The sequence below is a fragment of the Rhinatrema bivittatum genome, chromosome 4 (assembly GCF_901001135.1).
Source record: "Rhinatrema bivittatum chromosome 4, aRhiBiv1.1, whole genome shotgun sequence".
NCBI classification, from domain to species: Eukaryota; Metazoa; Chordata; class Amphibia; order Gymnophiona; family Rhinatrematidae; genus Rhinatrema; species Rhinatrema bivittatum.
The window spans coordinates 196,363,485-196,389,617 of NC_042618.1; the positions used below are offsets into that span (position 1 = coordinate 196,363,485).

A 26,133-nucleotide genomic window follows, 5' to 3' on the forward strand; every position below is an offset into this window, starting at 1 on the left:
ATCCTTCTAAGGAGATCATGGTGGTGCCCAGTGCATGAGATCCTTAAGGAGCTGCTGCCGAGAATATGGGAATACCCCCTCAGAGTGCCTCCCATTAATAAGAAGGCAGACTGGGACTACCTCATCCGGAAGGCTGCCAGATTCAATAAACGTCAGCTGCTCCACCAGTCAGTAGTTGAATCTGCCTTCAAGAGGGCCAAGCACTCTCAGAGACATTCCTCGGCACCACTGGGGAAGGGTTATAGAGCAATGGATGCTCTTGGAGGAAGGTGTTTCAAGGCACCAGGCTCATTGCCTGCATTGCTGCCTACCAGCTCTACATGAGTCAGTACTCACGGAATATCTGGAAGCAGTCGTAGGAGGCAGCCAAGCAGCTGCTTCAACAGCAGTATGAAACCCTCGAGTCACTGGTGCATATAAGGGCCTGGAGTGCAGAAAACACGAGGTCCAAGTAACCTATGATGTTTTCAAGATGGCATCGAGAATTTCTGCAGCGGGAATTGGCGCTCGCAGAATGGCATGGCTGCGGGCCTCAGATCCCTGACCAGAGGTACTGGAACAACTCATTGATGTGCCATGTACTGGGGATAATCTCTTCGGAGTTAGGGTGGAGACGCTGTGGCCCAACTTTGGGATCATCATGAAACCCTCCAACAGCTTTCCGCCAGAACTTCGGACCCATCCTCCTCTTTTAGGAGGCTGGCAAGACGGGGGGCCCAAGAAGTCTTTCTTTCACCAAAGGAAGTATTATCCTCTGCCCTTTGCTCCCATCCACACATGGCCATCCCAGGCAGCGATGAGCCACCAAGCCCCAACTGACTCCTCAGTCACGTAAAAGACCGGAGTTTTGACTGTGTAGTAGGGAGTGTAGGCTAGTCCCCTGTACCTGGGACAGTGGACCCTCTGGTTGGGGTCAGGCTGCAGTTCTTTGCAGACCAGTGGCCCAGAAAAATCTCAGACCAGTGGGTTCTTTCCATCATCTGCCAAGGGTAGCAATTGAATCTATTGGGTGTCTTGGTAGCGTATCAGGAGGTACTACTAGCGGAGTTCTACTACTCCTTAATGGCCAGACCTGTTGAGCCCATACAACCAGGGCAAAGATGGCAGGGATTCTACTCTGGGTGCTTCCTGGTTCCAAAGAGAACAGGAGGATTCCATCCCATCTTAGATCTGAGGGCCTTGAACAAGTTTCTAAAAAAAGAAAAGTTCAAGATGATTTCCTTGGGCATCATGGTCCCCCTTTTCCAAAAAGGGGACTGGCTATACTCCTTCAATCTAAAGAATGCATACACTCACATCGAGATCTTCCCTGGTCATAGTAAATATCTCCAATTTGTAGTCATCCCCACAGGTCTTCACAAAATGCCTGGCATGGTGGTGGTGCACCTCTGCAGGCTGGGAGTGCATGTTTTCCCTTATCTAGATGACTGGCTGGTCAAAAGCACATCTCAGGCAGGGACCGTCCGCTCCATACGCTTGACTATCCAGGTGTTGGAGTCACTAAAGTTCGTTCTCAACTACCCAAAGTCTCATATCAGCCCGTCACTTCAATTGGACTTCATAGGAGCCCTGCTAGACACGGCTCAGGCCAAGGCCTTCCTACCTCACCAGAGGGCTGTCACCTTGACGACCATCATGGCAGAAATTCAACAGAGCCAGCAGATGTCAGCTTGGCACATGTTGAGGCTGTTGGACCATTTGACTGCAACCATCCATGTCACTCCCTTGGCACGCTTACACGTGCACAGAGCCCAATGGACCGGAGTTTGCAATGGCGCCAGGTCACTCAGAGCCTCCAGGACTGCATCCGACTCACCCCGTCTCTCTGGGGCTCATTGACTTGGTGGCGGGTACTTTCAAATCTGGAGTGGGGGATCTTGTTTCGAGGTCTCCCTACCCAAATTGTCCTAACCATGGATGTGTCCACCCTCGGATGGGGATGCATCTCTGGTCCATTCAAGAGCGCTCTTGTTAAATCAACTTCCTGGAACTTCGGGCAATCAGTTGCAAGCTTTGGGCTTTCAGAGATCAGCTGTCCACCAAAGTCCTGATCCAGATCAATAACCAGGTAGCCATGTGGTATGTCAACAAGTAGGGAGGTTTGGGATATTACTTCCTATGTCAAGAAGTGGTCCATATCTAGTAGAGATGTGAATCAGAACCAGAATCTGATCCGATTCCAGTGCCGATTACATCGTTAATTTTTTTTTGTGCAGCCCGATCGCGGTTTTGTTTATCGGCTGCGCCCGAGCCGATAAACAAAAAAACCCACCCGACCCTTTAAAACCTTTTAAAACTGATCCCTTAGCTTCCCCCACCCTCCCGAACCTCCCCCCAAAACTTTTTACAAGTACCTGGTGGTCCAGTGGAAGTCCCAGGAGCGATCTCCCGCTCTCAGGCCGTCTGCTACCACTAATAAAAATGGTGCCGAAGGCCCTTTGCCCTTACCATGTGACAGAGTATCCGTGCCATTGGCCCCTGGTATGGTAGGAGCACTGGATGGCCCTTGCCATTTTTAAAGATGGCGCCAGCCGTCCATTACTCCTACCATGTGACAGGGGCCGGCCAATGGCACGGATACCCTTGCACATGGTAAGGGCAAAGGGCCATCGGCACCATTTTGATTAGTGGCAGCCAACGGCTGCCACTAATTGGTGAAGACTCTTTTGAAGCTTCGCGAGGACAGAGGGATTATGATCCTCGTAGCCCCTCAATTGGCCAAGACAGGTCTGGTTTCCACTACTACAGAAGTTGTCCATCCAGAGATCGATCAGTATAGGGACTTTCCCAGATCTTATCACACAAGATCAAGGCAGGCTGCAGCATCCCAACCTCCAGGTCCTGTCGGTCACAGCATGGATGTTGAGAGGTTAATGCTGCAGCCGCTTGATCTTTCAGAAGATATGTCTCAAGTTCTGGTGGCTTCTAGAAAGCCTTCAACTAGAAAGTCCTATGGACTGAAGTGGAGGAGGTTTTCCATATGGTGTGAGTAGAAGGCCCTAGATTCATTCTTCTGCCCCCCACACAAAACTGCTTGATTACCTTCTTCACCTATTGGAGACTGGCTTAAAGACCAATTTTGATAAAGTTAATCTCAGTACAACTGGTGCATACCACCAAGGTGTAGATGGAATGCCCATCTCTATACAGCATATACTTGTACGATTCAAGTGAGGCCTGCTTCAATTGAAGCCTCCCCAAAGCCTGCCTCTGTGTCTTGGGACTTTATTGTGATGTTAGCTCATCTGATGAAAGCTCCTTTTGAGCCACTGCACACCTGTGACCTGAAGTACCTGACCTGGAAAGTCATATTTTTGGTGGCGGTCACCTCAGGACCAGGCCTTAGTGACTTATCCACTTTTACACTAAGTTTTATTATGACAGGGTGGTCTTACGTATGCACCCTATGTTCCTGCCTAAGGTGGTGACAGACTTCCATTTTAACCAGTCCATTGTCCTGCCACCATTCTTTCCCAAGCCTCATTCGCACCAAGGTGAATGAACACTGCACACTTTGGATTGCAAGTGAGCCTTAGCCTTCTACCTGAAGTGAACAGAAGCCCATAGACAGTCCATCCAACTTTTTATTTCTTTTGATAGGAATAGGTTGGGCATTGCCATTGCCAAAACAGACACTATCCAATTGGCTAGCAGATTGTATCTCCTTCTGTTTTACCCAGGCAGGACTGCATATTGGGGGTCATGTCAAGGCTCATTCTGTCAGTGCCATGGCAGCGGTGGTGGCCTATTTGCGATCAGTTCCTATGGAGGAGACTGCAAAGCTGCAATGTGGAGTTCTGTCCACATCTCACTATTGTCTGGATAGGGGTAGCCGATGCAACAGTAGGTTCAGCCAGTCTGTCCTTTGGAACCTGTTTGAGGTGTACAACCCAACTCTCCCTGCTTAGGGCCCCTTGTTTGGGTTCAGGCTGTCCCCTCACTCTGTTACCAACAGCACCATTGTTGTTGTGCCCATTGGTTAGGTATTGGTTGGGCCCCTTTTGTATTGAGGAGCAGCCTGTAGTTAGAGATTCACCCATATGTGAGGGCTACCATCCTGTTTGTCCTCAGAGAAAGCACAGTTGCTTATCTGTAACAGGTGTTCACCAAGGACAACAGGATGTTCGTCCTCACGAAACCCACCCATCACCCCATGGAGTTGGGTTTCTCCTATTTTTTATTTTAATTATAATTCTATAGGGTATGTTGGGAATGCTCAGTGTGCCTAGTCAAAGTTCTAGAAACTTTGACATAAGTTTTCCGCATCGGGGCTCTATCTAATGATGTCACCCATGTGAAGTCATCCACCTTCGCGTCACATAGATAAGATTTTAGATATAGCTGGGGAGGAGCCGGCTGTCTTGGTACGTGTGGGTACCAATGACATAGGAAAGTGCAGGAGGGAGGTTCTGGAAGCGAAATTTATGATTTTTGGTAGAAAGTTGAAATCCAGAATCTTCAGTGTAGCATTCTCAGAAATGCTGCCCATTCCACGTGCAGGACCCCAGAGGTAGGCAGAGTTCTAGAGTCTCGATGCATGGATGAGGCGATAGTGCATGGAAGAAGGTTTCATATTTGCTAGGAACTGGGCATCATTTTGGGGAAGGTGAGGGGGGGATTTTTCTGAAAGGATGGACTCCACCTTAACCAGTGGAACAAGGCTGCTAGCTCTAATCTTTAAAAAGGAGATAGAGCAGCTTTTAAACTACATGATGGGGGAAAGCCGACAGTCAGTTAAATGAGTTTGGTTCAGAATTATGTATTTTTGAAGGATACTAAGAGAACAAGGAAAATTGTGCAACCCAGTAGAAAGGCTGAAATAAATGCCAAAGTGGACCAGGTATCTTTAAATAAAGTGCAAGCCAAGCAGAAAGATTCCAAATTACTCTGCTTATCTGATAAGCAGGTTGTTAATACAAACAAAAAACATACTTTTAAATGTCTGTATACAAATGCTAGAGGTCTAAAAAATAAGATGGAAGAGTTAGAGTGTATGGCACTGGATGAAGAGGCTAATATAATTGGCATCTCAGAACCCTGGTAGGAGGAGGATAACCAATGGGACAATATGATACTATTGCTTCAAACAGGATAAAATTTCTGCAGGAAGTAAAATGCAATGTTGAATCTTTATGGATAGAAATTCCAGGAGAAAAGGAAAATAAAATAGCAGTGGGAGTGTATTATTGTCCACCTGCATAGAATGAACAAACAATGAAATGCTAAATGAAATTAGGGAAGCTAACAAAATCAGTAGCACAGTAATAATGGGTGATTTCAATTACCCCAGTATTGACTGGGTGAATGTCACATCAGGACATGCTAGAGAGGTAAAGTTCCTAGATGAAATAAATGATTGCTTCATGGAGCAGCTCATACAAGAGCCAACAAGAGGGGAATCTATTTTAAACCTAGTCTTTAGTGGAACACAAGATTTGTTGTGAGAGGTAACAGTGTTAGAGCCACTTGGCAATAGTGATCATAACATGATCAAATTTGACTTAATAACTGGATGGGAGAACACTAAGTACATAAGTACATCAGAAATTGCCATTCTGGGTCAGACCAAGGGTCCATCAAGCCCAGCATCCTGTTTCCAACAGAGGCCAAACCAGGCCACAAGAACCTGGCAAGTACCCAAACCGTCAGAAGATCCCATGCTACTGATGCAATTAATAGCAGTGGCTCCCTAAGTAAACTTGATTAATAGTCGTTAATGGACTTCTCCTCCAAGAACTTATCCAAACCTTTTTGGAACCCAGCTACACTAACTGCACTAACCACATCCTCTGGCAACAAATTCCAGAGCTTAACTGTGCGTTGAGTGAAAAAGAATTTTTTCTGATTAGTCTTAAATGTGCTACATGCTAAGGTCATGGACTGCCCCCTGGTCCTTCTATTATTCATAAGAACAAAAGAAATTGCCATGCTGGGTCAGACCAAGGGTCCATCAAGCCCAGCATCCTGTTTCCAACAGAGGCCAGACCAGGCCACAAGAACCTGGCAATTACACAAACACTAAGAAGATCCCATGCTACTGATGCAATTAATAGCAGTGGCTACTCCCTAAGTAAACTTGATTAATAGCCATTAATGGACTTCTCCTCCAAGAACTTATCCAAACCTTTTTTGAACCTAACTGCACTAACCACATCCTCTGGCAACAAATTCCAGAGTTTATTGTGCATTGAGTGAAAAAGAATTTTCTCCGATTAGTCTTAAATGTGCTACTTGCTAACTTCATGGAATGCCCCCTAGTCCTTTATTATTCGAAAGTGTAAATAACTGATTCACCTCTATTCGTTCAAGACCTCTCATGATTTTAAAGACTTCTACATATCCCGTCTCTTCTCCAAGCTGAACAGCCCTAACCTCTTCAGCCTTTCTTCATAGGAGAGCTGTTCCATCTCCTTTATCATTTTGGTTGCCCTTCTCTGTACCTTCTCCATCGCAACTATAGCTTTTTTGAGATGTGGCGACCAGAATTGTACACAGTATTCAAAGTGCGGTCTCACCATGGAGCAATATAGAGGCATTATGACATTTTCCATTTTATTAACCATTCCCTTCCTAATAATTCCTAACATTCTGTTTGCTTTTTTGACTGCTGCAGCACACTGAGCCGACAATTTTAAAGTATTATCCACTATGATGCCTAGATCTTTTTTCTGGGTGGAAAAAGATCTAGGAATCTATGGAACATAACATTGTGTAACTACAGCAAGGGTTATTTTTCCCTATATGCAACACCTTGCACTTCTCCACATTAAATTTCATCTGCCATTTGGATGGCCAATCTTCAAATCTTGCAAGGTCCTCCTGTAATGTATCACAGTCCGCTTGTGATTTAACTACTCTGAATAATTTTGTATCTGCAAATTTGATAACCTCACTCGTTGTATTCCTTTCCAGATCATTTATATATAAATTGAAAAGCACCAGTCCAAGTACAGATCCCTGAGGCACTCCACTGTTTACCCTTTTCCAATGAGAAAATTGACCATTTAATCCTACTCTCTGTTTCCTGTCTTTTAACCAGTTAGTAATCCACGAAAGGACATCGCCTCCTATCCCATGACTTTTTAGTTTTCGAGGAAGCCTCTCATTGAGGGACTTTGTCAAATGCCTTCTGAAATCCAAATACACTACATCTACCGGTTCATCTTATCCGCATGTTTATTAACCCCTTCAAAAAAATGAAGCAGATTTGTTAGGCAAGACTTCCCTTGGGTAAATCCATATTGACTGTTTTCCATTAAACCATGTCTTTCTATATGTTCTACGATTTTGATCTTGAGAATAGTTTCCACTATTTTTCCCTGCATTGACGTCAGGCTCACTGGTCTTTAGTTACCCGGATCACCCCTGGAGCCTTTTTTAAATATTGGGGTTACATTGACCACCCTCCAGTCTTCAGGTACAATGGATGATTTTAATGATAGGTTACAAATTTTAACTAATAGATCAGAAATTTCATTTTTGAGTTCCTTCAGTACCCTAAGATGCATACCTTCCGGTCCAGGTGATTTGCTACTCTTTAGTTTGTCAGTCTGGCCTACTATATCTTCCAGGTTCACAGTGATTTTGTTCAGTTCATCTGACTCCATCAACCCTGAAAACCATCTCCGGAACTGGTATCTCCCCAACATCCTCATTAGTAAACACGGAAGCAAAGAATTCATTTAGTCTTTCTGCAATGGCCTTATCTTCCCTAAGAGCCCCTTTAACCCTTCGGTCATCTAGTGGTCCAACCGACTCCCTCACAGGCTTCTTGCTTCAGATATATTTTTAAAAATTTATTATGAGTTTTTGCCACTTCGGCCAACTTCATTTCAAATTCTCTCTTCGCCTGTCTTATCAGTGTTTTACACTTAACTTGACAATGCTTATGTTTTATCCTATTTTCTTCAGATGGATCCTTCTTCCAATTTTTGAAGGATGTTTTTTGGCTAAAATAGCCTCTTTCACCTCACCTTTTAACCTTGATGGTAATTGTTTTGCCTTCCTTCCACCTTTCTTAATGTGTGGAATACATATGGACTGCGCCTCTAGGATTGTATTTTTAAACAATGTCCAAGCCTGTTGAACACTTTTAACCTTTGCAGCTGCACCTTTCAGTTTTTTTCTAACTTTTTTCCTCATTTTATCAAAGTTTCCCTTTTGAAAGTTTAGTGTCAGAGCTGCAGATTTACTTATTGTCCCCCTTCCAGTTATTAGTTTAAATTTGATCATGTTATGATTACTGTTGCCAAGTGGTCCCACCACCGTTACCTCTCTCACCAAATCCTGCGTTCCATTAAGAATTAAATCTAAAATAGCTCCCTCTCTTGTTGGTTCCTGAACCAATTGCTCCATGAAGCAGCCATTTATTACATCCAGGATCTTTGTCTCTAGCAAGTCCTGATGTTACATTTACCCAGTCAATATTGGGGTAACTGAAATCTCCCAATGTGCACTGCCAAATTAGTTTGCTTCCCTGATTTCTCTTAGCATTTCATCATCTGTCTGACCATTTTGTCCAGGTGGATGGTAGTATACTCCTATCACTATACTCTTACCCAACACACATGGGATTTCTACCCATATAGATTCTACTGAGCATTTAGTCTCTTGTATGATCTTTATCCTGTTGGACTCTATACCCTCCTGGACATAAAGTGCCACACCCCCGCCAAGTTGATCCTCCCTATCATTGCGATATAATTTGTTCCCGGATATTGCACTGTCCTATTGGTTATCCTCCTTCCACCAAGTCTCTGTGATGCCAATTATGTCAATCTCATCATTTGCTGCTATACATTCTAACCCTCCCATCTTACTTCTTAGACTTCTGGCATTAGCATACAGTCATTTCAAAGTGTGTCTTTTGTTTGTATTAACAACCTGCTTTTCAGTTGTTTAGGATAATTGAGAAATCATTAGCTTCGGTGATGTTTTACATTTAGGCATATGGACTATGTTTGCTTTTAATGGGACCTCTCTGTTGGGATGCCCTAACTCTCCTGTTTCATTAGTATCCGTCAAGGATACATTTCTCTGAACCATGCACTGCAGAGTGACTGTCTGCTTTCCCCCTTGTTCTAGTTTAAAAGCTGCTCTATCTCCTTTTTGAAAGTTAGTGCCAGCAGCTTGGTTCCACTCTGGTTAAGGTGGAGCCCATTGTTTCGGAAAAGTCTCCCCTTTCCCCAAAAGTTTCCCAAGTTCCTTACAAAGCTGAATCCCTCTTCCCTACACCATCGTCTCATCCACGCATTGATGAGATGATGGTGCAAGGAAATATACTGCAACAACATTTAACTTTAAGAAGGGTGACTATGATAAAATGAGGAAAATGGTTAGGAAAACAATTAACAGAGCAGCTGCAGAAGGTAAGAGTTTACATCAGGCATGGACATTGTTTAAAAATACCATCTTGGAAGCACAAACCAGATGTATTCCATGCATTAGAAAAGATGGAAGGAAGACTAAATGACTACCAGCATGGTTAAAAGGTAAGGTGAGAGAGGCTATAATAGCTCAAAAAAACAATCTTTTTTTTTTTTTTTAAATTCTTTATTTATCCATTTTCCATATTTATACAAGTATCCACTTGCAATATTTGTAATTACAGAAACAAAGAAAAGAAAATTGTAAATATACAATGTAAATTTTACAAAGTTAATATTTCACTTTCTGTATTCTATTAAAGTAAAAAGAGAAAGTTTATCTGCTATAGAGCAATTATTATGAGAAATTCTTACATTTAAACAAAGTAAAGTAAGTTAAATAATTCTCCCACTTCTATCTACTTATGCCTGTTTATCTATCCCCAAAAGCACTCTGAGTTGTTCAGGGTCGGTGAACTGATATTTATGTTCTTTCAAATTAATCACACATTTACAGGGGTATCTTAATAAAAACTGACCACCCTTATCTATTACAGATTGTCTTAGATTGAGAAATTTTTTTCTCCTAAGTTGGGTAGATTTTACCAAATCTGGATATATCCAGATTTTATGGCCATAAAATGTCTTCATTCTATTACGAAAAAAGAATCTAAAGATATTATCTTTATCAGAGATAAAAGCCAAAGTAACTAATAAATTTCCTCTATTTTCAACAATTAATTCACTTTGAGATTTTTCAAGCAAATCAGATAACTCAAGCGAGTTTTCATCCTTTTTTTGATCTACTGTTTCAATAATTTGTTTTCCATTTTGCTCTTGTTCTTTTTTCCTGTTCAGGGTATTAATGTAAAAAGCTCTTACTATTGTTGGCATACATTGCTCTGGAATTTGTAGCACTTGTGTTATATAGGACCTAAATAAGTCCATAGGATTCATTTTACTAATGATTGGAAAGTTGATAATACGTAGATTCAAATTTCTTGAATAATTTTCAATATTCTCTAATTTTCTTTGGATCTCATTTTCGCTCTTTATCTGATTTACTTGAATTTTCTCAACCAATAATAATCTGTTGTCAATTTCTTTAGTTAACTTCTGTTGGTTAAGCATCATCTCTGCATTGCTCTTTACTGCCACTCTAATCTCATTTGTAACTTTAGTTAGATTTTTAATCGAGTTATCCAACTTAGACATAAATGTCCACAAAGTGTCCAAGGTTATATTGGAAGGTCTTTTTTCTTCTCCATTATGGGGGTCAATCTTTAAAATCGATATCCCTTGTTCTTTTCCAATATTTCCACCATTCTCTTCCACACTCCCAGAGTCTCTTAGTGGATTATCCGGTAAACTAAGGGACAAATTCCCTTCTTTGCCGGGTGGTGTAGGTGTTTCAGGCGCCCCTGGGCTTAATGAGATGTCCTCGGCCAGTAGGGGTAGAATCTGCCCTAAGTCCACCCCCACAGCGGCCCCTTCACCAGGGGTATTTTGTGGCGAATTTAACCAGTCCACAACTAACTTTTGTCCTTGTTCCATAACTGGTGTACTAGAGATTGGCCGCAACTTAGCCTTTCTCTTTGTATGAGGCATAAGAATATTTTATTTAATTTGGAACTAGACAATAAGGCAATAATAAACTTACTTAATTAAGATAAGCTATCTCTTAATTGGGGGGTAGAGGGGGGATTCCAAAAGATTTCCTTCCTTCAATCACTATATTGAGGTACAATTTACTATGTTATCTCTTTTAGGAAATTCTTTATCCAGAATCAAGAAAACAGAAAAGTATACTTATCCGTGCAGATCCGTGCGTATCCGGTTGGAGCCGGTCAGAGCCGCGCGCGCCTTTGGCGCGCGGCTTCGGCAGTGCGCCATCGGCTGTGCGCCGATAGAACAGCTATTTTGTAATTCCTTACCGGCCCCTCCTCCTGACGTTTCAGGATCTAATTGGCTGTTGTTCACCGTCGGGGCAGAGCTAAGTCTACCCCCGGAAGCTCAGTTCTTATTTTCCAGCGATGTAATATGCCTTCAGGTAGGGTAACAGGTAAATGGAAAGGAAATCAAATGTAGCGCTTTGCAGGAAATCACCTCCTCGCCTCCGAAGAAGTCACAGGAGTCTCAGCATTTTATATTTCCTTACCGGCCCCTCCTCCTGACGTTTCAGGATCTAATTGGCTGTTGTTCACCGTCGGGGCAGAGCTAAGTCTACCCCCGGAAGCTCAGTTCTTATTTTCCAGCGATGTAATGTGCCTTCAGGTAGGGTAACCAGGTAAATGGAAAGGAAATCAAATGCAGCGCTTTGCAGGAAGTCACCCTCCTCGCCTCCGAAGAAGTCACAGGAGTCTCAGCATTTTATATTTCCTTACCGGCCCCTCCTCCTGACGTTTCAGGATCTAATTGGCTGTTGTTCACCGTCGGGGCAGAGCTAAGTCTACCCCCGGAAGCTCAGTTCTTATTTTCCAGCGATGTAATGTGCCTTCAGGTAGGGTAACCAGGTAAATGGAAAGGAAATCAAATGTAGCGCTTTGCAGGAAATCACCCTCCTCGCCTCCCAAAAAAACAATCTTTAAAGAAACGGGAAAGGGATCCAAATGAAGAAAATAGGAAACAGAAAAAACACTGGCAAGTTAGATGCAAAGCATTGATAAGGAAGGCAAAGAGAGAATTTGCAAAGAAGCTTGCTGTGGAAGCAAAAATGCATAATAAACCTTTTTCAGGTATATTCAAAGTAAAACGCCTACAAGGGAGTCAATTGGACCATTAGATGATCAAGGGGGAAAAGGAGCACTTAAGGATGACTAAGCCATAACAGAGAGACTAAATTAATTATTTACTTCAGTTTTCACTAAGGAAGATGTAAGAGAGATACCCATGCTCCAGCAGAACTGAAACAAATCTCAGGGTACGTGGAGGATGTAATAGGTCAAATTGACAAAGTAAAAAACAGCAAATCACCTGGATCTGATAGTATACATTCCAGAGTGCTGAAAGAACTGGAAAATGAAACTGTGGATGTTACGTGTGCCACCTGTGGCAGCCCTGCGGTGCAGCCCTCTTACCTCTTCAGACGGACTGCAGCTGCTGGCTCCTCTTCGCTGAAGGCGGTAAGCCGACAGCTCCGGCCTGGGGCTCCCTCCAGTGCCTCCGGCCCTGCCACATTGCCCAGTGTTGCCGACCAGGATGTCCCTGCTCATCAGGCCTCTCCGCGTGGCCCGCGGAGAGACGCCGCCACCAGCACTGCGCCCCACCCCTTCCTAGGCGTGCGCACCTCAGTGATTCTTTTAAAGGGCCCGCTGCGGGAACCTGGCTGTGGGCCCGGATGCTGACTTCAGACTCTTCAGCATATAAAAGCTCAGGCCTCACTCCATAGCATTGCTTTGCAACAGGTTTCCTCGTACTCATTGCTATTCCCTGGAATGTCTCTTTGTGTGTTCCGGTCTTCCTGTGGTTCCCGGTTCCTGTTCTCCTAGTTCCTGTTCGTCTGTGTGTTGTATTGAATCCCTGGACTTGACCTTCGCTACGCCTGACTACACTTCAGCTTCTCTCCAGCCCCGGACCTCCGCTACGCCTGACTACTCTTCAGCTTCTCTCCAGCCCCGGACCTCCGCTATGCCTGACTACTCTTCAGCTTCTCTCCAGCCCTGGACCTCCACTACGCCTGACTACTCTTCAGCCTCTCTCCAGCCCCAGACCTCCGCTACACCTGTCTACTCTTCCGCTTCTCTCTAGCCTCGGACCTCTGCATTGCCTGACCATGCCTGCCTTCTCCACACCCTGACCACTGCCTTGACTGACCATGTTTGCCTGCTCCATATGGTGATTATGCTTGGACTGACTATCCCTGCCTTCTCTATGCCCTGACCCTCGCTTTGTACGACTACGCTACAGACTCTCCTTCGTCCAGAGTTCTTCGTTGCTTGCTACAACTACCATTCACAGCCGGCTCAGAATCCAGCCTGTTAGTGACGCCTCTCCTCACTTATTCTCTGGACGTGGACTTTCAAGGCTCAGGCCTTCCTTTGCTCGGATGCCTTCAGTTCCCTATTGTTTCTTTGGCACCTGAGCTCTTGTACCGAATCCAGTCCAGGATAGAACAACGCCATCTACCGACTGCTATCTCTGGACTGTACAGCTACTCACCTCTCGCTAACTTCGAGGCCCACCTAAGTCCTGCTGGCCCTGGCACTCAAAGGCTCAACCTGAGGGGAATGAGGGCTGGTATAGGTGAAGCTCCAGCGGCCTCTAGCTTTAGCCCACGCCACCTGCTGACGGTGGGGACCCATAGGTCCTCACCTACGGGTTGCATCAACCCCACCTCAGCCCAAGGGTCCACCTCTGATGCAACAGTGGACCTGCTATTAGTAATCTGCAAACTATCATTAAAATCATCTATTGTACCTGAAGACTGGAGGGTTGCTAATATAACGCCAAGTTTTAAAAAGGGCTCCAGGGGTGATCCAGGAAACTATAGACCAGTGAGCCTAATTTCAGTGTCTGGAAAAATAGTGGAAACTATTCTAAAGATCAAAATCACAGAGCATATAGAAAGACATGGTTTAATGGAACACAGTCAGGGAAGTCTTGCCTCACAAGTCTGCTTCATTTTTTGAGGGGGTTAATAAACGTGGATAAAGGTCAACCAGTAGATGTAGTGTATTTGATTTTCAGAAGGCGTTTGACAAAGACCCTCTTGAGAGACTTCTAAGAAAACTAAAAAGTCATAGGATAGGAGGTGATGTCCTTTCGTGGATTACAAACTGGTTAAAAGACAGGAAATAGAGAGTAGGAATAAATGGTCAATTTTCTCAGTGGAAAAGGGTAAACAGTGAAGTGCCTCAGGGATCTGTACTTGGACCGGTGCTTGTCAATATATTTATAAATGATCTGGAAAGGAATACGATGAGTGAGGTAATCAAATTTGTAGATGATACAAAATTATTCAGAGTAGTTAAAGCACAAGCGGATTGTGATAAATTGCAGGAGGACCTTGCAAAACTTGAAGATTGGACATCCAAATGGCTGATGAAATTTAATGTGGACAAATAAAAATTGTTGCATATAGGGAAAAATAATCCATGCTGTAGTTACACGATGTTAGGTTCCATATTAGGAGCTACCACCCACGAAAAAGATCTAGGCATCATAGTGGATAATACATTGAAATCGTCATCTCAGGTTGCTGTGGCAGTCAAAAAACAAACAGAATTTTAGGAATTATTAGGAAGAGATTGGTGAATAAAATGGAAAGTATCATAATGCCTCTGTATCACTCCATAGTGAAACCGCACCTTGAGTACTGTGTACAATTCTGGAGGAAGATCTTGCTCTTGCTCTGTAAGAATTGCTGCTGCAGGATATTGTGTTAGTCAGACCCGGCGCCACCGGATGTGCAAACTGTGCAATTGTATAGGGCGGCACACCTGGTTGGGTGACGTCGGGAGCAGGGAAAAACCCGTGCTGCCACCAGTGGACCTGATCTCGCCAGCGGCGGAAGAAGAGGAGACTCGTGATACCGCCTGTGGATCCAATCCCACCGGTGGAAGAAGAGGAAGCCCGTGGTGCCTCCGGTGGACCCAATCCCACCAGCAGCAGAAGGAGGTCCGTGGTGCCATCGGTGGACCTGATCCTATCGGTGGCAGAAGAGGAGGCCCATGGTGCCACCAGTGGACCCGATCCCACCAGCAGCAGAGGAAGCCCTTCTGAAGTTCCTCCTCCAATGCTGGCCCCGTGATATTGAACATTCACTGTGCTACAACTTCCTCTCGAGAGATGAGAATACAGGAAGTGCTAGCACTGCGAGTGTTGAATTACCGCGGTGCCAGCACAGGAAGAGGAACTGCAGAAGGGCTGCTCTCCACAAAGTAAAAGGTACAGGCAGGCAGCAGCAGCAGAGGAGGAGGAATGAATGTATATGTGTGTGATTGAATGGGAGGCTGCCTGAGATGGGTGTGTGTGTGTGCATGAATGGGAGGCTGCCTGGGATAGGGGTGTGTGTGTGTGAGAGAGAGAGGGAGATAAAATGGTGAGTGCAAGTGGATTCCAACCTGCCAGCAGCTGAAATGAAGATGAGGGCATGGGGCTGCTGGTAAATCCCAATCAAAGAAGAACTGGAGACACCTAGTTTGTCTGAGGGGAGTGTATATGTGTATGAGCTTGTTTGGGTGTTTGTATATATGATAGGAGAAAGTTTGTGCATCCCACTCCCACTACTCCACAACAATCCCAGGGTGACTGGAAATCAAAAGTTTCCAGGTATGGAGAGTGTGAATTTTAAAAATTCTTTTAAGTTTTATTTTTCAGGTATTTGCTGTGTCTGCTGTTTTGAAATACTTTTTTTGTGTTCGGGACATTTTAAAAAAACTTGTATATAAGTATATAAGTTTTTTATTATTTGATCTTTTAGTCATCAGCTTTTTTTGAAATAATATTATTAGTATGTTTTTAGTATTATGTATTTATTTTATTTCTTGATTTTATTGTTTGATGTTTGAGGAATGTTGATGGTTTGTTTTTTCATTGTTGCACTGCATAGAGTGTCTGGCTTCTTGTGGTCTCCATTTCAGTTTTTTGTATGCGTGTTTTTATTTCTACTTTTTGGTTGCTCTATTCTGTATTTTTTGGTGAGGGTCTGTTTATGTTTGCATGTGTGACTGAGGTGAGGCATTTTCCTACTAGGAAGTGTATTAGTATATTTGGGCTTTCAGAGGATCAAGCCCACACCCCACACCCCACACTCATCACAATAGGCCTAATACCATATGGATCCCAAGTGGGTTTGTTTTGTTTTGCAGGAATTTATGGTTGGCATCACAGCAGTGCATGTAAATATAATGTAGGAGATATTTTTGCCTCAGAATATTGTACTTTGATATTTTTCATGTAAAATATAAGTTGCATAACTATTAACTGTGTATGTGGAATGGGGCAGGGGGCTGGGGCATTGTGTAAGGCTATAAGGTGTCCCTGGGGCACCTAATACCCTTGCACCAGCCATTGGTACTCTTGTACCAGCCATTAGTATGGGGGGGGGGCAGTTTTTAAAGTTTGTATCATTGAAGGGAGCTGGGCTTTTTTTTTTTTTTATGGACCCAGGACAGAAAATGAATGAATACGGGGGGGCAGCAAAAAAACCTAGCATCGGTGGTGTTAGATGCAATAGCTCTGCAGGCATGGAGCGGCTGTAATCAACACCAGCCATGTCACATCCATAGCCCTGAGGCACATCCATAGTCCTGAGAGACCAATTCACCTCTGCATGCATATTTTAATAACTGGTTTGTCTTGTGCCTTATGATTTGCTGTTTCTGATTGAGTAGTAGAAGGCTGATATTATTTTTAAAAAAAACACCCTATTTTCAACTAAACATAGGATCCTAAGTTTCCAGCTGAAAATTAACTTAAATTTAGTAATCTAAAACTTAGGAACATAAATTTAGACCTGCTATTCACTTTCTTCAGTTTAAACTTCTAAGATGCCTACTGCTGAAAATTAATTTCATGAAACAACAATAAGAGCCAACTGGAGAGCCTTCCCCTAAAAGACCCAGAGGAAGACCAAAAGAAAGCAAACAAGAGCCTTTCCTAAGCAGCACAAAAGGGATATTTAAAAAAAACTTGAACAGCCAGAAGACGTCCACATCTTTATTCTTTTTTTTTTTTTTTACGTTGACCCCTGAAGACATTTTGAAACGCTATAGTGTCAAGTTTGCTGCTAGAAAGCATACAACACTTCAGTTAGCTGTGCTTTAAATACCTTAACATCTCTGGGGAACAGTATCATTAGACTATGCACCAATAAGATTGTCTTGTCCTGTGGACCTAAGCTAAGTACTGGTTCTCCTTTACTCTTGAATTTTTAAGTGCATTATAAAATTCCTAACAAATATATTTAAGTCAGGTGAGCCATACTCTCAAAGACAGATGATTAAAATCACTCAAGCACATATGTTAGGACATAAGACAAAATTGTGCAGTCTTGGTGTTACAGGTATGAGGTTTTTTAATTTGAATTTGTGTATTCTTTAAACAGCTAACGCCTGATTTTGGATTAACAGTGGGATTATTTCAGTGATACTTGTCTTCTTTCTCACTCAGAGGGTTCTCTTGAAAATGAATTTTAAGCACCTAACTGTTTTATCGGCCCTAAATTTTCCCCTGCGGCCATCTATTTTTAGGATCCTAAATTTAAGGGCCTAGTGAAACTGAGATCCAAAATTTAGCACCTCATCCCAAGAAAAATTTTGAAAGGGTCAATTTAGGAGCCTAACTTCCAAAGCTGGGTACCTAAACAATTTGAAAATTGACCTTTATGTGTTAGTGTTGAGACCTGGTTCATCGTACTCTCTGTACATTGTTTTTGCATTAACTAAACCATATATATAATGAGGATAGCTCCGTCATTTCATGCTAGTGTCAATGATTTCTTGTTGGCTGTTTCAGAGACGGTGGAAAAGCGGATACTTAATATAAACGTTTACTTTACCTTCAGTCTGTACTGTAACGTATGCCGCAGCTTATTTGAGAAACACAAGCTCATGTTTGCTTTTCTGCTCTGTGTCCGCATAATGATGAACATGGGCAAAATTAACATGGTGAGTATCCATCCAGCCACCATTCTATTAAATGCTCTATCATGCTGTTCCCTTTTTCCTTTTATCTTACCAAAGATGTAAACATGATATATAATATATATGTATATCATTGATGACTTCATTACTCTTATGACACTGTCTTGGTTGGACCTCATATAAAGTTTAAGACAAAATATTGTAAATCTAAGTGATTATAATTTTATGACATAATTTAATTTTTGTTGTCTTTCATTGTTCATTAATTATTAATGCCTGATAAAGTGGAAGATCTCCTTTACATTAAACATTAACCAGTGACAGGCAAAAGAGGCAGGTGTGTGCGTACACTCCCTTCCCCACCATTCTCCCGAGAACTAATGCTTATAAAGCTTTGGTTATTGGGGGGTGAAGATTACTCCCCTAGGGCCCCCCCCCCCCCCTTAATTGTCACCACTAGAGTGAATCCTAGATCCTAGGAAGCATAGTAGGCTGGAAAGGGGGAGGAGGAAAGATGAACCTTCTCACTTGCACACAGATATACTCTCTCTCTCACCTCTTCCTTCTTCCCCTGTCTATATCCTTACTGCAACACTTTCTTCCTTCCCCCCTCCCCACCCTAGCCCCAGCACACTTCCTCCTCTTCCCAGTCTGACTCCAGCATACTCTATCCCAGTGGTTCTCAACAGATGTGTTGAGACACATTAGTGTGTCGTGAGGTCATGGAAGGTTCAGCAGAAGGCTGCTCTTTCTTCATCAGTCTGGACAGTGTTATAACTATCAGTTGTAGACGGCTGCGACCGCTCTTACTCACTTCATGTGCTGCCGCCCTCTCTTCCTTGGGTGAACTTGCGGCTGTGGCTAGCTGCTTCCAATGCATATTGCCCTGTTCCAGGACCCCCTAGGGCGGCAGGGACACCGTCAACCGCCATGTCTCCTCTGGGCCTTCCTAGGTGTGCGCGCGCTACATGGCCCTCCTTTAAGGATGCCAGGGCAGGAACCTCAGGGGTGTCTCCTCCTGATGACATCACTAGCCCTGGACTCTTAAGCAACACCGGGGCCTGGCTCTAATCGACTTGGCAACGAGTTCCTTCACTGCTGACTCTTGCTTTCTCTTCAGATGGTGGTTCCTGTATCCTGCACTTCCTGGCATGAGACACTCTCAGGTACCCACTCCTTGGGGGCTCATTCCTGTCTCTACCTTTCCGCTCCTCGAAGGGCCCTGCACCTCGGACGCTTGCCTGCCAGCTTCCCTGCTCCTCGGGGTTGCTTCTGGAACTACTGTGCTTCGTGGAGACTCAGTGTGGGTGTACCCCGCTCTGCGGACCATTGCCTTTACTTCTGTGACTGTGCTGCGCTCCCCGCTCCTCAGGGTAGCGCCCTGCTTCAACTTCAAAGACTGTGCCGCACTCCCCCGCTCCTCGGGGTAGTACACTCGTGCATTGCCAGAGACCCTCTGGCTTCCCCGCTCCTCGGGTGAGCCTACATCATTCCTCCCGTGCTGACTCACTCCGTGGCTTCGCCCCCTGGGGTCATTCCCTCAGCACTCCTCCATACCCTGCCTTGCATTCCCCACTCCTTGGGGCCTGCTCTGCACTTCACCACTAGGAGGGCCTACGCTGGCATTTGTATCCACACCCCAGTCTCCTACTATCTCTGTACTCCCTGGGCTGTTTCACCCTCTGTTACAGACCTCACCTCCCGACGGTGAGGCCCAATGGGGCTCCTCCCCGTGGGCGGTACCATCTCTCACCTCGGGCCAAGGGCCCACTAACTCATGGATCCTAACAGACAGGAGTTGGCTAATTTCTCCTTTATTGGGTATGACAGGAAGCTACTCTTGCTTCCTTAGGAGGTTATTCCCTTCTCTTTCACCCAGATCAGAGCAAAATATCACCAGTTCCTGTTCATATGGGCCCAGCAGGACACCAACTTTATCTTCCTCTGTCTGGCTTGGCCGTGAGGCTGCTGATGCTCTCTTCATGGGGTCTGGACATGAAAGCAGAAGCATGAGGGAAAGAGGTGCATGCTCTATAGATCCACTGCAACTTCCATTCTGCTGCCTCATCTTCTTCCTCTACTGAGTGCTTCTTGCCCTCATCTGCTGATGGTAAAGCAGAAGGGAGACTCTGGATTGGACTGAAGGCTTTTATGCTGGCTGGGAGCCAGGAGGAGGGGAAAATGAGCTGGGAAGGAAGCCCTTCGGAGATAGGGAGTCAGGAGTCTGCTGGGTAGGAAGGGGTGGCAGAAAGGAGATTGGGGTTGCTGGGTAGGGAGAGGTGGAGAAAGGAGGGGCTGGAGGCTGCTGGGTAGGGAGAAGAGATGGAAGTGGAGAGACAGATGGAGGTGTGGGGCCTACTGGTTTGGGGGAGAGAGGAGGTATGGGGATGCTGAGCAGGAAGGGGTGGGAAAGAGGTAGTCAGAGGTATGCTGGGAAGGGAAGAGGAGAGGGAAGGGAAGGGCAGGGCAGGGAGAGTTAGAGAGGCGATGCAGGGGTGGGGGATGTCAGTAATATTGGACAGGGATATGAGCATGTGAAGGGACGATTGAGTAATTGGGAGAAGTGAGGTGTGATGGAACATGGAGGGGAGTGACTGGAATCAAGAACCATAATATGTCAGTTTTGAGAATATGCATTTCTTCTATCTTTGAACTTTGCTTACTGTAGAAGGAAATATATTTCTGTTTCTAGTTCTCCAGTTTTGCACTGCATACAGAAGGTCTTTGTGTTTCCATTCCAGTTTTTATTTCCGCATTTGTAATTTGTGGTATTTTATTCTAGATTAGGTGACGGTAGGTCTGTCTGTATTCTGTATGTGTATGTCAGAGCATGTAGGGATTTGTATCAGTCTTATTTGTTGTATTTTCTCACTATGATATTGCACTGGTGGTGAACTGCTGCCTTTTCATGGGTAGGGCTATTGCTGTTTCATTTCTTGAACCTAGTGCTGCTGCGGTATGGCAGGTTTGATAGCCATGGACAGAGTGGGTTTTGTTTGGTTTTTTTCCAGGTTTTGTATTATTTTACAATGCACCTGGTAGTAGAGGGAGTATGTGATGCTGTTATTGAGATGACACCAGAATCAGAATATCTTTTTTGTATGGTAAGTTGTGCAGGGTAATGTCTTAGTTCTGCTCTGCACTCAGGAAGCAGGAGATTCCTGTGGATGCAGAGTATATGTTTATATTTAGTCCCATGATAGCCATGCTTTCAGTGTGTCACGCATGTGAGTGTCATCTCTCAGATGTGTCCTGATCGAAAAAAGGTTGAGAACCACTGCTGTAACCCCTGCCCAGCCTGACGCCAGCAATCTGTTCCCAGACCACCCCAACACTCTCTCCCTATACCCTTTCCTACCTCAAAGACTGTGACCTGCTTCAGTTACAGAGAGGCTACAGTATTAGCAGTGGCCTCCAAGTGTCAGTGGTGTCCGTTATAATAATAGAAAGCACAACTATACCAACATCACAACTGGCTTTTATATATACTAGAAGCATATGCTCTTCCCATTCTACCAAGTATGTTTGAATTTGCAGGATGAATGGAGGTACCTACTATCCGGGGGAACTCTCCTTACAATGAGAGATAACCCTGCCACTGAGTGGCTGCCTGAGAGAGCATGGCGTGATATATTGGCTTTGACTAATCTGGAGAACTTCTCTAGTTTTGCTGATGATTTTGTGCTGGATCTACAGGAATTCCGAAATATTTTTGACAGTTCTGAACCACACAGGTAAGTCTTAGTCTCCGCCTGACTGGGTCTGGAAAATGTTATCTGTCAGTATTGTTGCCTACCCACAATGCACTTCAGCAAGCTTGTTTGTCTTGATTAGGCCCAGTGGCTGTCTGGGTAGTATTGGGTTGCAACTGACCCCTGGTCTATGAGACTCACTGACTTCTGCCTTGGCTGATGAGAGATAAATGGTTCACCTTCTAAGGCATCCTGAACCATTTTCTCTCAACTACATGTTAAAAGAAGTCCTGTGGGTTACAAAGGGTAAATTCTACACATCACAGGTCACTGTAAAGATAGACACTGGGAGCAAAGAGGCAAATGTGTATTTGAATTGCAGGCCTTTGTCTATTTAAGGATGCCTGATTTATGAAAGAAGAAAAAACACACACTCACTTCAGATTCCTTTGCATTCAGGCAAGTCAGTCTCCATCAGTGGGTTATGCATCTCTGCCAGCAGATGGAGACAGAGTAAGCTGATGTCTTGGTTATATAGTCCTGCCCCGACATCAGCCCGCCATTATGCTCCATCTCCAGAAGATGGTGGTCATGCATTTCCCTACTGGGGATTGCCTATAAAAAAACAAAAATAGAAAAAGAAAACTAGAAGACGAGACTATTATATAGCATTGCTTGCCTCCTGAGGTGATGCTGTTCGGCCCCCACCCTCAGCAGAGAGCCCTCAGTCTGGTAGCCTTGGCTGACATGGACTTAAAAAAAATATATAAAATTAGCGATTGCAGGCCAAGAGAAGCTCGGCAGTGAAGGTTTTCGCCCTTTCCCCCCATAGCTGGGACCCATTCTTGCTCCCAGCCAGGGAGGACTGAGCTCAGGTAAAAGTTTTTACTTCACATAAATAAAAAAAAAAGAAAGGAACTGTTTTAGTGAGGATTCTTCCTTCTGGGTCTTCCTCCTCGGCGTTCGCTTATCCTGTTCAAGCCTCTGGGGAGTTCTGTGACTTGTGGAGACAGCTCAGGCACGGCAGGTTAAGCAACCTTTTGATTAGGCCTAGCTCTCAGGCTTCTTCTTTCTGGCACATGGTAGGCCACAGCAGTTAATTTGCACATTTTTGAGTGTGTAGTTGGCACATGCCCCTTTGTACGTCTAGATCCGCGTCTCCTATTGGGCGTGTGTTCTAGGCATCCTTTGTGGACGCACATTTTGTGTGTCTAGTCTGGATGCACTTTTTACGCGCATGTTGCTGGGCATTTTTTCTGGACAAACGTTTTGTGCGTCTAGTTGGGCGTGTGTTTAATCATGTGTATTGAGCGCATACCAAACATGGTACCGGAGGCAGAGAAGTCCAAGTACTTACCTATTTGTGCTGCATGCCACATTAGGACGATACAACCACAGCTTTCTGCCTGCCTATGTCGGTGCTGCCTGAATGCTCATGGGAATTTGCTTCCTACTGATTTTGCTGACACTGGTCCATCTCCACAATCTGAGGGGTGTGAGACCGGAGGCAAAATGATGGGGTGTCCCCTCCTTGGTTGATCCACTGGCTGAGTTGCTTCAGAGGAGACTTGCTTTCAGGATGTTAGTTTCAGGCTATGGGGCCTGTTATGGAGCCATCCTCTTTTTCCTGGGTGAAATTTTTCTAGGGACTAGAGAGCTTTCTACAGGGGCGTCTGAGTCAACGATACCTGCTACTTTAGGTTTGCGCACTTGGAGTTCCCCTGTGTTTGCCACCACGGGCAAACGCCGTGGCGCAGCATATCCTGAAAATGTTCGAATGGATGTGCATCAAGATTACACTGATGATGATTGTGATGGCTCCCCTATTGAGGAAGGGGAGATTCCCTCAGATTTGGAGCCACATAGGACTCTTCTCGTTTTCTTTCACAGAGATGAGTTGATCTCTCAGACTTTGAAGCATCTCAGAGTGGCTGGGAGTGACTCTTTCAGTGTGCAGAAGAAGGACCCCATATTGGCCACCCTACACAAGGCTTCATGTTTCTTTCCCCTCCTGGATGTGATTCAAGAGTTGATAGACCTTGAATGGAATGTGCCAGAGATGAGCTATAAAGGGGGGCGTGCCTTGGTGGATTTTTACCCCTTGGATCCGCAGGCCAGAGAGCAGTTGCAGTGGAGACAACATTGTAAAGGCTGTTGGACCTGAAAGCCGTGATCCCTGTTCCCATATCACAGCAAAATATGGGCTGCTATTCCATTTATTTTGTCGTACCCAAGAAAGGTCCTTGCAGACCATCCTGGATCTCAGGGAAGTCAATCATCATTTGTGGGTTACTCATTTCTGAATGGAAATGGTACACTCAGTCATAGTACAATCAGGGAAATTCTTTACGTCTCTGGATCTGGCGAAGGCATATCTGCATTATCCCTCGTCGCTGGGAACATAACAGTTACTATGGTTTGTCATTCTGGATCACCATTACCAGTTTCAGGCCTTGTATTTCGGGTTGACCACTCTGCCCAGGACCTTCTCCAAGGTCATGGTAGTGGTAGCAGCAGCCTTGCACAAAGACATTATTCCGGTTCCCCCCTTATCTGTATGACTGGTTGATTCGAGCCAAGAGCATGGAAGATAGTTTCTGGTCTTCTCGCAAGGTAGTCTTATTGCTACAGGAGCTAAGCTGGATGGTAAACCTTGCCAAGATAAGTTTGCAGCCATCTCAGACTCTGGGGTATCTTGGCATTCAGTTTGATATGAAGCAGGGCAGAGTATTTCTGCTGGAGAGCTGAATCCAAAGGTTGATTGCTCGAGTCCAAACTTTGACAGACACTATTCACCCAACAGTATGGTCTTATCTACAGATCCTGGGTTTGATGACTGCTATATTGGAAGTAGTTCCCTGAGCAAGGGCACATATGCAACCTCTTCAATGCACATTGCTTTGCTAATGGAACCTGCAGTCACAGGACTACCAAATGAGACTTCTCCTACCATTAGAGGTGAGGACTCAATTGCACTAGTGATTGCAGGCAGATCATCTTAGGAAGGGAGTTTCCCTGGAAATGCTGGATTAGTTGGTGCTTACAACAGATACAAGCCTTCTGAGTTGGGGAGCTTGCTGTCAGGACAAGGAGTTGATGGTGCAAGGTTGCTGGAATACTGAGGAGGGGCAGGAGTATCAACCAATTGGAAGCATGGGTGGTTCACCAAGTGTGCTTGAATTCACCAAGCATCTAGAGGCTCGGGCAGTCCAGACAATGCAACAGCGAAGGCCTACATCAATCATCAGGGCAGAACCAAGAGTCAGCAGTTATCGGAGGAGATAGATGCGCGCATGGTATGGGCAGAGCAACATCTTCTAGGCATATCCACCTCTCAGATTGCCAGACAGGACAATATCAAAGCCATCTTCCTCAGCAGAAGAATCTTGGACCCAGGAGAATGGAAGCTGTTGGACAAAGCCTTTCAGCTCTTTGTGAAGTACTGGGGCCGCCCATACCTAGACTTGTTGGTAACTTCTAGCAACACAAAAGTTCTGTGGTTTTTCAGTCAGACGGGACCCAAAAGTCATTTTGGAGTTAGTGCAGCAGCATGTTTTAATCAATTTTGTAAGTATAGTTTGTTTTTGTAATATATGTGGCCCATGAAATAATGATTTTTGAAATTTTATTATGTTTATGGAGTAGGTTTTTAATATTGTTCTGTTTTTTGCAAGGTAATGTGGAAACAATTTTAACACTGCAATATTGCATATTGTAGTGCATATATGTTTGTGTTCTGTAAAATGTATGTAGATGTGATTTATTAATAAAACATATGTTAAATTAATTCAAGCACTTTTTAATTGTATGTTTCCATAGTAGACATTCCCATTGGATCTTGAAGTCCAAGTGGAATCAAACCACTCAAGAACTACAGGACAGCATTGTTGTACTAGAAAGTCTGAGACTTCATATCTTGGTGGCTTTCCTCTTCCAGTCTGACCAAGGGCACACCATTCCAAATTCATCCTCTTTCATTATCTTAACAACTTATAGCGCAATCCCATCAGCCAGTCTTACAGAGGCGCTCACTTAGGAGTGGTGGGCCAAGTTGTGATCCATGCGTCCGAGTTCGTCCCTGATGAGGAGAAAGCTAAAGCCTTTTACAGGGAGGAATCACGTGAAATGTTGGAAGAGTAAGACATGCTCTTACTGAGTTCCACACTCGCTCCCTCCAGAGATGCTTTAATTTTTTAATTCATTAATTTTTTGAGGACTATTTGACCTGGGGACTCCTTGAAATTCTTATTTTCTACTCTGAACGCTGCACTTTCAACTGTATGACGATGAAAACATGCTGCGGCATGGAAAAAGTGAAGCAGACGGAGCCTAAAATGGCAGTGATGTTGAGTGCACCCCCATCTCCCACAGGCCAGGATATGAAAGTCATTGAGGTGGTAGTAGCAGCGCTGGATGTTAAATTTGATAAGCTGTATGAAAAATTTGAAGATATTAATCAACTCTTAGCTGATTCTGTGAAACGATTCCAGG

General features: G+C 44.4%; 1 protein-coding gene across 2 annotated transcripts in view; it reads left to right on the forward strand.

Moving 5' to 3' along the window:
• The window catches only part of DNAH1 (dynein axonemal heavy chain 1), a 1,058,897-nt gene that overhangs the window by 907,955 nt on the left and 124,809 nt on the right, over window positions 1-26,133 (forward strand). For both annotated transcript variants that reach the window (XM_029599497.1, XM_029599496.1), the window contains exons 65-66: window positions 17,823-17,974; window positions 21,488-21,684. In XM_029599497.1, the coding sequence (XP_029455357.1) occupies window positions 17,823-17,974; window positions 21,488-21,684 (349 nt within the window). The remainder of the gene's footprint in view (window positions 1-17,822; window positions 17,975-21,487; window positions 21,685-26,133) is intronic.